Source organism: Neoarius graeffei, chromosome 1, assembly GCF_027579695.1.
Source record: "Neoarius graeffei isolate fNeoGra1 chromosome 1, fNeoGra1.pri, whole genome shotgun sequence".
In the NCBI taxonomy this organism is placed as follows: Eukaryota; Metazoa; Chordata; class Actinopteri; order Siluriformes; family Ariidae; genus Neoarius; species Neoarius graeffei.
The window spans coordinates 11,228,803-11,240,771 of record NC_083569.1 but is presented as its reverse complement, the minus strand read 5'-3'; the positions used below and the strand labels follow the sequence as shown (position 1 = coordinate 11,240,771).

The window sequence follows — 11,969 nt, the reverse complement described above, 5'->3', positions numbered from 1 at the left end:
ATTTACAGTTGTACAAATAAAAAACATGAAAGTTCTGATTGCTTAATTATTCACCCTCATTGATGTGAAACCCCTAATTTAGTTCTTGTGCAACTGGCAGTATTTACATACTGTAATTTGTTGAATGGAGTCTATTTTTATGGAATATCTTGAGAACAATTATTATACAACAGTTAATTCTGGTTAACTAATTTGATTGGTCATGAAGCGTTCCAAGAGTGTTGATATTTCATCATAACATCACCACTTGTCATGTAAAAATCCACTTCCTAGTCCTAACCGGTTACTATTTTTCAAGAATATAACTTTTGACTTAAAACATAAAAGCTCATCAGATGACGATGAAAAGGAAGAACGGATGCCAATTTTACCAGAAGCACCTTCAATGTTAATGTAGAAATCAGTCTGAGTTAGCTAGTCATTTGCTGAGTGTGGCTTCGTCAGGATCCATGTCTGTTTGCGGAGCAAAAATAAACAGCCATATTGAGTCCAAAATATCATTTAATCAATATTAATTTCTTGTTTATACAACTGTTGTATAAAAGCAGTTTCACATTTGCAGTTGTACTGAATATCAGCACGGCTGTGACTAGCTACAGCACTCGGGTGATATTACTTAATAATTAGTGTCGTGCTCTCAATATATAAATACACCTGTTCACAAGAGTTGTCTGTGAAGGTTTTCAGTCATCTAGGTCATAGTAAACCATAGGTGCTAAAGAAGGCAACTGGACTTGGTTGAAATTCTTTCTTGAAGACGTTTCACCTCTCATCCAAAAGATTTCTTCAGTTCTGTCCGACTAGTGGGGAGTTCCAGGTATTTATCCTCTAGTGGATCAAAAGCAACCCTAAGGAGAGTCGTTGAGGCCACATGGGTCATTGAGTCATCCTGTAGGTGTAGGTCACTGGGGGCCAAGTGTGAACGGTGTTAGGTGGTGTTTACATTAGACTGTATCCGTCTCGTTTTCATCGCGGATGCACTGTCCGTTCACATTAAAACGCCGGGAAACGACTCCACAGGCGGAACAACTTGAATCCACCAGGGCCCACGTATTCAACCCAGTTCGTATCTGATCTGGTGCTGTGTAAACATTGAGGAACGAGGAAACACTGTGCTGAGCTCTAGCTGATGTCGTCATTGGACAATGTCACTGTGACATCCACCTTCCTGATTCGCTGGCGTTGGGATCACACACACAGCGGCTCAGTCCCGAATCACTGCTCGTGCGCTTCACTCGCGCGCTCTGTGAGCTGCGCAGGGCCGGAGTGCGCACCCTCCAGAGGGCACTCGCTGTTCAGGGCGGAGTGATTTGGAGCGCAGGAGGAAGCGCTGAGCCGCACTGAGGTTTATTTACACATTTCAACTTATTTACCTCCTTCAGGCGCTTAAACTCAGTGAGAACATGAACATCACAGCCAGGTGTGTTTATCTGCTGGAGAAGGTGTTCGCTTGTCATCCTTCCACTTGCAAGTGGTGAGTGACTTGCGCATGCCCGATATGCACTGGGATCATGTGACGTGCCGTCTAATTAGTCATGTGATTAGCGTATCCGTGTATTGCCGTTGCTGTGTGCACGCGAATTGTGTATTGGCGTTGCTGTGTGCACGCAAATCATTTTAAAAACGTTAATCTGATGATCCGCTGATACGGTCTAATGTAAACACCACCTTAGCAGCCTAGAGAGTCGTTAGGGTGATCTGTGGGTCGTTGGCTCTCTCTGCCATCATGTGAGCCATTGAAGTCAGCTGAGTCTTGGTGTGGATGTGTATTCAGTTTTCTGGGAAGTGTGCCAAGGACTGCATTGTAGGTGGCTGATTAGAGGATAAATACCTGGAACTCCCCACTAGTCAGACAGAACTGAAGAAGCCTTTCGGATGAAAGGTGAAACATCTTCAAGAATTTCAAGCAAGTCCAGTTGCCTTCTTTAGCACCTATGGTTCCCAAGAGTTATTTCTACCGTGTGTGTATGGTGAATTTTGTAGGAAACAGACAACAACCAACTCATTCATATATAAAAATGAAATTTCTTTTATTTGTGGCTTTTAGTGATACATTTGTGCAATGCTAAGAACCAAAAACTGGAATGTGATGGACAAACAAATTGAAAGATAACGTTCAGGGCTATCATAAAGTGGAGACAGTGGAGCTTTTTAACAAGGTTTGTAATTAGCCGACATTTTGGACATTAAAATATTAAAGTATATGGTCTGCAAATGTCATGTTGCCCACTATGGGTTACCAGACTTTGAAAGGAAAGGACACATCATTAATCAACAGAATGACTTTTGAGAAAAAGGGAACCTTGAGGACACTTCACGCCAAGCTTCTTTTGGAGGATAAAGTATTTCGCATTTGGTTAAATATGCATTTGCACTCACCAAAATAGTAGTTTCTTGGTTTTCATAGTCCGACTGAATGACAAGACATATACTGTATTTGCTTCTTCTACTAGCTCAAAGATGGCTAGATTTCCAGTGGGCCAACTCACGTTTCCAAATGTCACGGCTTCATTCCTCAGGCTTGGTCGGGTATAGATATCAGGTGCAGTTATTGATAGAATGAAAGCAGTTAGCAGAGGCTTGTGATACTGACTTCAGCTTCAGTCCCTGCAGACCATGGCAAGACCCGCACAAAAAGAAAATCCATGGTGTGCACATTCACACTATATAGAATGTATAAATAACAGACACATCCATCCTCTTACCCATACAAAAATGAGTAGTCAAGGGGAACTCGGAGCATTGATGGCATTTAGAAAAGCTGTGTCTGCTTTTTCACTGCGATCTGAAGCTGTTTTTTTTTCCCCTGACACAGTCTGTAATACGAGGCATTGACATTCCGTTCCCTTTCCATCCCGCCACACAGAACCCATCACATGTTAAAAATCAAATACAGCATAAATTCCCTTTTAAATCAAGATGTCTTCCATTTAGGTATTAAGCATTAAAAGGGAAAGCATTTTCATATTATGAAAAACTCACTTTTTCACTGCTTGTGTACATACATTTGGGTATCTGGAGCCTACCAAGCTGCAAACTCTGAAATAAGACACTTGGTTTCTTTTCTTCTGCCTATTTCGGAAAACATGTGCTTCAGCAAGCCGTTCAGATTTGCCTCCTCTTTCTATGTCACAAGTGGAGCTCATTAGAATGATCCCGTCCCCTCATTAGAATATCTCCACTCAAGGCCTTTGCAAATGAATACTCACAAGGAAAGTATGACCTGACTGGCCAGGAGAATAGGTGGTAGAATAAGCAGTAGCTCATTATCATTTAAAGGAACAGGCGGTCAAATCGGCCGTTTTGAACAGGACTGTATAGACAGGGTGAGAAGGGAGCTGTGGTGTTTTATCCTTGAGGTATTTTGACCAGAGCGTGTCACAGACATTTCGTTAAGACCTCACGGGACTGTGTGAACGTGTGGAAAAGGGGTATAATATGTCACCTTTAAAGTATCCTTTAACCCTGCATTCACACTGTCTTTGTTGCTTAAGTTGTACGTTATTTGCTTGTAAGCGTTCACATCCTGAGTTACTGACATTTGCTATGGTTTGCCTGGATAATGTGCGTTATAACACTACAAACTACATAGGTAGTTACAGGACGTATGCAAAACCACCCATTCAAAGACATAAGAAAAGAATCTCAAGGACGTCTCAGCTGAACACTATTGTTTTTTATTATTCAAAGACTGCTGCTGTAATAGTAAAGACTGATCTGTGCTCATCCCAGGACTTTCAAGATCCTTTCAAAACACGTAGTACTGTTTGTCTTAACTCATCAATACCTGTATGGTGTAAGAAGAAGAAGAACATGTCTTCCTCATGTGGTCTCGGGGAGATTTACCTTGCCACGGTCACCTATGGTTTGCTCTATCTAGGGATCTAGAGCTGCATCTGGATTTCTGTAAAGCTGCTTCAGGACAATGTTTATCATCAAAAGTGCGACACAAATAAAATTGAATTGATAATGTTTGTGATAAATGGTATCCATGCAGTGCACACTTGACTTATTTTTTGAACAAGTCATCGAGCTTTCTCCTCACAAATACTGACAACTATTTGTACCCCCATCTCTTGCTCCCATTGGCAGTCGCCAAAATGTTTCATATCCTGCTTACATAACTTTTTCTGCATTGCTTGCCCTGCCCAGCCTAATCCAAGTCACAAATGGTTGCTTCGAATCTTGCCATGCTAATAGCTATGTGTCATTGAAAATGCATCACTTTCAGCTTCTTTGTCATGGGATGCCGTGGCCAGTGTGAACACGGGGTTACACTTGGGGCTGTGCTGGGTAAATCTAGTTTTTTCTTGGTTGATATAAAATGATATACAATATTTGACAACCTGGGTGTGCAGATTTAGCTTCACCTTTAGCTAACTTAACTCCATACAGTCTGCGATAGGTTCAAATAATGGCTATGGTCCACACATATCTGGTCATAAAAATGTACATAATGACAAAGTAAAATTAAACAATTTTTTCTCAATTTTTCTTTTTTCAACGATGACTAAACAAAGCTTAAAAATTTGCATACAATAGACTTTAGGCAGCATAGTTGGTCTCAGTGCTTTAAAAACACCTCTTATAGGAGGTGGGAACAAAATCATTTCAAAGGACCCTGAAAAACAAAGAAAACATCCAAACTATGATATGGAACATCGTTGTTTCGAAACCATGGCTGAAATGGCAGCAGACATTTAGGCAAATAACGATACAATGTTCCCTTGATCATTCTCTGAAGGTCTTCCTTGCGCAGAATTCCAAGTGTTTATCATGTAGGAGTTATTCATCCCATAGAACTCAAATCTTTTTAGGCTGAAGTGGGCTTAGTGCCTTGTGTCATTCAAGTCTTTTGCCTCACATCATTTTACGCATGACTGAGGCAGAAAGATCTCACTGGATGCGAGTCTTCCAGGTAAGGTTCAGTAGCTCACAATCTAGGGGGCTGAGAATTCCGGTCACAGAGGTAGGCATCACCCTTCTCATTTCTCCACACCTCTTTTTCCATCAGTTCTGCTACCAGCGATTAATAATATGGTTCATGTAGTCTTCCGTGGACAATCGCGAGGATTCCGAGTCACCTGCCTCATCCCGGGACATGGGAGAAGATACAGAGCCAGATGAGCGTCGAAGTTTCTTCAGCTTCTGCTCATGCCTTTCCAATTGCCTCTTATACATATAACGCTGCTGGAAAAGGTCGCGCGCATAGTCGTAGAGCTGGACGTCCAGCTCATTAAGCTCCTCAATGCGCTGTATGGTGTCGTTGTCCAGGTCAACGCCGGCTGCACGTGTGCTGTTGTACTGCACAAATGGTCGGATGAACTTGAGGTGGAAGGTGCGCTCAAATAGGTACTGCGTTTTGCGTTGAAACTCGGTCAAACCAAAGAAGGCCATGTCACGCAGGTTTTTCTTGGCCGAATCCAGCAGGATCTGAGCACGCTTCTTCTCGGGGATGAAAGACATGTTGTAGCAGCCCACCAGGCTGAGGTCAGCCAGCATGCGCACTTGCCGGTTGTTGGCCAGGTTGTAGGGGCACTCCATAAACTGCTGCAAGGTACAGCCTGACCAGTCTGTGCCTTCGTAGCAGGGTGGAAGTTCCTCTGGGGTTGGTGTGCGTCCATCACACATGTGCAATGACGTCTTCCAGGTGGCACCCCGCTGGACATGTCGCCACTCACTGAGGTAGCGTGACACGGGGTCCCTCAGTAGGGTGATGTAGTAGAACTTCCTGCAGGATGAAAGAAAGGGTCAGTCAAGACTTGATTCATTTTCCTTCTTGAATGAAATACTACAGAGTACTGAGCAATAGTCAAACAGCAATAGAAAAGTCATTCATTTGTGCACTCACAATTAAACTGATAGCTACTATCTACGTTTTTTTGTTTTTTTTTGCTAACAACATTAGTACCAGCACATTGAGGAGCTTAATGAGCTAGACATCCAGCTCTACAACTATGACTGCGACCTTTTCGTTTTAAGCCTCAAGTGCTGCAGCAGTAAAGAATTTACCTGATGCTTTACCATTCCAACTTTTTCTTTTTGAAATGTGTATTTTGAAAAAAAAAACAATAAAATCCATGAGGTAAAACATCAAATAATGGGCTGTTGTATTGTTTTACATGCAATACAGGTAAAAGATTTGTAAATAATCATTGTTTTTCAGTTTTAATCTCAATTTCAACCAACTATCCCAGCTTTTTTGGGGGATTTGGTGTTATTACAGCACCCACACAATTTAAACTGGTATTATGCCATGGAAATGCAATTTCTGTGCAACTGAAGGATACATGACATGCGATAGCCATTTTGTGAACATGTAGTTAAAAGCAAATATAATCCAGACCTCAGCTGTCACAATTCCAGATGTTGTACAATGAGGAAGACTTAAATACAGGATTGAGAAACCGAACCAAAAAGATTCCATGCATCCATCAAGGTATGAAGGACTATCAGTAAAACCTATGACTTTTTTCCCTTTATTTTTTCCCCTCGAACAAAAGGTCAGTAGCAATCAGTAGCTTACACAGTCATCCTGATCCATCACAAAAAAAACTGTGTGTGGATAAGAGCGCTAGAGAGATAAAGCCAGCGAGAAGCAAGTTCCTTCCTTGTGCCATTTTCAGCCTATTATTCACCACACAAGTGAAATAAACACACACCAACAAGTGCCACATAGCCTATGTTCTTCTGCAATCTCACATTATTAAATTAACCACAGAAACAGCTCCAGCTGGCAATGTGGTGTGTAAGAAAGCCAGCACAGTGCTGAAAGGAAACTTTTTTCTCCAAATTATTTCAGATGTAACTGTACTGCCAATTAATAATGTGATCCTAGTAATGCTACAAGTGTTCATTTGTGCATGGGTTTCTTTAGCCCTCTGGGGCGTGAGGGTATTTTCTGGCACTCTAATGATTTTAGTATGCTCTGATTTTGTTGTCAATTTCAACAAATCTAAATAGTATTTTCAAAGTCATATGACTTTTTTTGTATTCAGCACAAGTTCAGCTACAATAATATCTCTGTAGTATGTATGTCATGATTGTATTTTTAAAAAATATACCAGATAAATGAAGATGTGGGCGGCACGGTGGTGTAGTGGTTAGCGCTGTCGCCTCACAGCAAGAAGGTCCTGGGTTCGAGCCCCGGGGCCGGCGAGGGCCTTTCTGTGTGGAGTTTGCATGTTCTCCCCGTGTCCACGTGGGTTTCCTCCGGGTGCTCCGGTTTCCCCCACAGTCCAAAGACATGCAGGTTAGGTTAACTGGTGACTCTAAATTGACCGTAGGTGTGAATGTGAGTGTGAATGGTTGTCTGTGTCTATGTGTCAGCCCTGTGATGACCTGGCGACTTGTCCAGGGTGTACCCCGCCTTTCGCCCGTAGTCAGCTGGGATAGGCTCCAGCTTGCCTGCGACCCTGTAGAAGGATAAAGCGGCTAGAGATAATGAGATGAGATGAAATGAAGATGTTGTAAAAAGCAGTTTTAGAACTGTGTTGGAACATGTGAAAAAAACATGACCTTACCCATTGTGTCGAACCATTTTGATTACTTGTGGTGATTCTGTGCAGTCTTAGGACTGTATCAAGCACAAAAACTTAAACATGCTCCATTGATTTGGACAATTAACTGGCCATCAAAAAATTTATGTCCTATTGTTTTGGGATAAAGGGTTGGCAGTGGGAGGGGTATTCAACGAGAAGACTAAAAAATTCCATTCCATTCAATGAGAAGAGTGAAAACTCCTCCCACTGCCATCTCTTAGTCCCATCAGGTCATGTCACAATGAGTAAGGTAACGTTTTTTCACACGTTCCAACACAGTTCCAAAACTGCTTTTTACAACAGCTTCATTTATCTGGTATTTGACTCTTTTCAGTGTGTCTTGAAATTAACTCTGTACCCCGCCTCTTGCCCATAGTCAACTGGGATAGACTCCAGCTTGCCTGCGACCCTACAGAACAGGATAAGCGGCTACAAATAATGGATGGATGGATGGATGGATGGACTATTTTACTCAGTTCAGAGCCACAACTAACTCTGTTACTCTGTTACACAATTACTCTGTAATTGTGCTCCCACTTCAACTCCAAATTTTACTCTCTAAACTCAAAGTAGAGCAAAATTAACTATTTTTGAGGAAAATACTTTTAACTCTGGAAAAACTGCTTGGTCATTTTTCCTGTGTATGCACAACAGCGCACGCATATCAACCGATCTGCTCAGAATAAATAGAATAAATATTTACACATTTCCTCGAGTTGATCTTTGGTTGGATCGAGTCGAAGTTAAAAAAAAAGGCACCATTCATCATCAGTGTCACAGTTCTCAAGACTGAACTGAATCGCTGTCCTGAATCATGAAATGAATGATGAATTGCATCGCTGTCCTGAATCATCTGAAACGCATAAAATCTGAGTGCCATCTGGAAAACAAGATTTACCTCCAAATAGCCTGAACTATATCTTACAGATTTTATCCTGTTTATGGTGGGCGTTCCCACCATGAAAGAGAAACCAATTGAAACCGAAAGTGATTATCCTGCTGTTACCATGTAAATAGTTTTTTTAATGAATGTGTAAGTGCATGCTCAGCACTATGACTCTGGTATGAGTGAGGAAGGTGACAAGTTTTATGTTTCATCTAATTTCATCACAATTTATCATTAAACTATACATGCCTTTTTTCATTGTTCTACGCAATTACAAAACTTCAATATTGAAATAAAGTTTTTAAAACCCACATCGTGGGTATGGTGTCGTGGCTCAGGTGGATAAGGCGCCATACCATAAATCTGGGGACCCGGGTTCGATTCCGACCCGAGGTCATTTCCCGATCCCTCGCCATCCCGCTCATTTCCTGTCTCTACACTGTCCTATCCAAATAAAGGTGAAAAAAGTCTGATAACCTCAATTGCCTTTTTGTACTACTGTGAATGCCACTGTTCAGCAAAAAGAGAAATCTATGTTGGCAGAATGAGGAATTGAAAATTGACTTAATTAAGAATTCTTAATAAAGATAACAGTTTTATCATAGTTTGGATTATCATGGGCACATCATTGGCAAAACATAAAATTCTTAATGCAGACTGTTGCCTTGAAATTTCAAGTATTCTCAACTATTCTTTTTTTACAGTGCAGGAAAGCGTAAAGTATAAAGTTTCTGGATATGTTTATCATGCTTGTATAATGATAAGCTCGAAGATATTTATCTGAATACGTGACCTACTCATTCTAAACCTGCCAAGCTTCGCCGGCGAAGCTCTCGACCCCAGAGGGTTAATATTCACTTCAAACATCAGAAAGGGAAAAATTGTAATCTCAAAGTGTGACTTTCTTTCACCGTGACATGGGTGCTGGTTTGAGCCACATGGACTGGTTTGAGTATTTCAGAAACTGCTGATCTCCTGGGGTTTTCACACACAACAGTCTCTAGAGTTTACACAGAATGGTGCGGAAAACAAAAAACATTGAGTTGAGTGAGCGACAGTTCTGTGGGTGGAAAAAAACAAATGCCTTGTTGATAAGAGAGGTCGGAGGAAAATGGCCAGATTGGTTCGAGCTTTTTTGCCAGGAAGGATATAGTAAATCATAGTCACTCTTTACACTCGTGGTAAGCAGAAAAGCATCTCGGCATGCAACAGCAGAAGACCACATTGGGTTCCACTCCTGCAGCCAAGAACAGGGATCTTAGAATCAAGAACAAGTTTCTATTAATGTGGCAGTGTGTGTAATTTACAAGGACTTCCACATTAAACAACATTAGAGTCGGCAAATCTGATTTCTTTCATGGAGAAAGTCGTCCTCTCTTGAGTTTCACTCTCTTGAGAAATCCGAATTGGAAATAGCTTCGGTTTGTTCCTTTCAATTAAATGTGACATACGGTTTATCTCGCCTATCAGAAATGGACAACAGTCTTGAGAATTGCAATTTTCTGCTTTTCATGTTGTGAGTGATAGGCCTCCGCTTTGCACCGTCCCTGGCCATGTCATCCTGCAACAATAACCGCAATAACACAGAGCCTCGGGTGAGCTAGCGCTTTATTAGAGGTGGGCTTCAGGGTGTACGAGATGAACAGACAAACTAACAGCAGCCAGCCTGCCTCCAGCTCCCAGGACACACACAGACAAACTGCAGTGATCCAAAGATAGACACGTAGGTCCACAGAGGGAAATACAGGCAATACAAACACCTTGCGCAGTAATCTCTTTCTCTGTTTTATACACACCCACAGATTCCTGCCTTGAGTCTCTATTCCTCTATGTTTATATATTCCTGACTCTGGTGCATTAACAAAATCAGATGGGACAGGGGTCCGTGTACATGGCAGTCATCAGTCATTTTTCATTTCAAGATTTATCAAAAAAATAAAAAATAAAAAGTACGGTATGCAGGTGAGATTCAAAACAGGTCTTGTTTTTTAAACAAGAAATATGACAAAAAGCTTTCATCTCTCATTACTTCAGATTCATTTTGGAGCTAAAATTCATGAATGATCTTGAATGACCTGGAAGAAGCAAGAAGAGTAGATTAAAAATTTTGGTTTGATTTGTTAATTGTTGAATGTTTACATACTGTATGTCCACCATCATGAATGACATACAGTAGAAATATTAGTAAAGTTCTAATAATAGTCCTAATAATAATAAATAATATAAGAATATAATAGGGAGTGGGGGGCGGCACAGTGGTGTAGTGGTTAGCGCTGTCGCCTCACAGCAAGAAGGTCCTGGGTTCGAGCCCCGGGGCCGGCGAGGGCCTTTCTGTGTGGAGTTTGCATGTTCTCCCCGTGTCTGTGTGGGTTTCCTCCGGGTGCTCCGGTTTCCCCCACAGTCCAAAGACATGCAGGTTAGGTTAACTGGTGACTCTAAATTGACCGTAGGTGTGAATGTGAGTGTGAATGGTTGTCTGTGTCTATGTGTCAGCCCTGTGATGACCTGGCGACTTGTCCAGGGTGTACCCCGCCTTTCGCCCGTAGTCAGCTGGGATAGGCTCCAGCTTGCCTGCGACCCTGTAGAAGGATAAAGCGGCTAGAGATAATGAGATGAGATGAATAGGGAGTGGTGGAAAAAAAATAATCGCTAAAAAAAGTGACTAAATGAGGATGCAACATACAACCCAAACTTATCTTTAATTTTTTTTTATCATATCTTTCATGGAAACAGAAAAAGGTTCCAGAGTAAACACATTAAACCAGAGAATAGTCTGGCAAATAACCAACTTGGAACCAACTTCTAAGTCACTCTGTTCATTGGATATTTTTTCATATTTGGATTGATAAATATTTGACTTGTTACTATTTGATACGACTAAAACTTTTTGAAATATGGAAACAATCAAAAACAAGGTATGTATATGTTTAAGCTGCTTTTACACAGGCAGTGGGAACAAGTTGCGCCCACTATGCTTCATGTTTACACGCTCATTCTCTAATGGTGGCAAACCGAAGGTTAAACAGGTAAACACTAGTGCGCATGCACAAATCAGTGATCAGGAGCTTGTTTTTAACTTGCTTTATTGTCCTCTCATTGCTTGATTCTGTTTAAACGTTTGGTGATTCGGTGGTTAATTGACTCATTGCGGCCCAATTTCTCCAAATCCAACTGGGTATCTGATCTGTGGTTGGTTGAAGAGAGCAACTGGACTTGCTTGAAGATTCTTGAAAACGTTTCGCCTCTCATCCTAAAGGCATCCTCAGTTCTGTCTCTGTACAATGATGGTCGTTCCAGGTTGACAAAAATGAACAACCTGGAACGACCATCATTGTACAGAGACAGAACTGAGGATGCCTTTAGGATGAGAGGCGAAACGTTTTCAAGAATCTTCAAGCAAGTCCAGTTGCTCTCTTCAATCAACCACAGATTACTATGTACCTGGATGACTGAGATTCGTCACAGATATATAACTGGGTATCTGCATCTCCTCACAACTGGATGCAGTGTTGTAGTCAAGTCACTTAACTCTTAGTCCGAGT

At 41.5% G+C, this 11,969-nt stretch overlaps 1 protein-coding gene across 1 annotated transcript in view; it reads right to left on the bottom strand.

Annotated features, from left to right (window-relative positions):
- Positions 1 to 2,005: 2,005 nt before the first annotated feature.
- Positions 2,006 to 11,969, bottom strand: part of hs6st1a (heparan sulfate 6-O-sulfotransferase 1a) — a 308,548-nt gene continuing 298,584 nt past the window's right edge. The window contains exon 2 of the mRNA XM_060929584.1: positions 2,006 to 5,731. Within this exon, the coding sequence (XP_060785567.1) occupies positions 5,020 to 5,731 (712 nt within the window). The 3' untranslated portion in view covers positions 2,006 to 5,019. The remainder of the gene's footprint in view (positions 5,732 to 11,969) is intronic.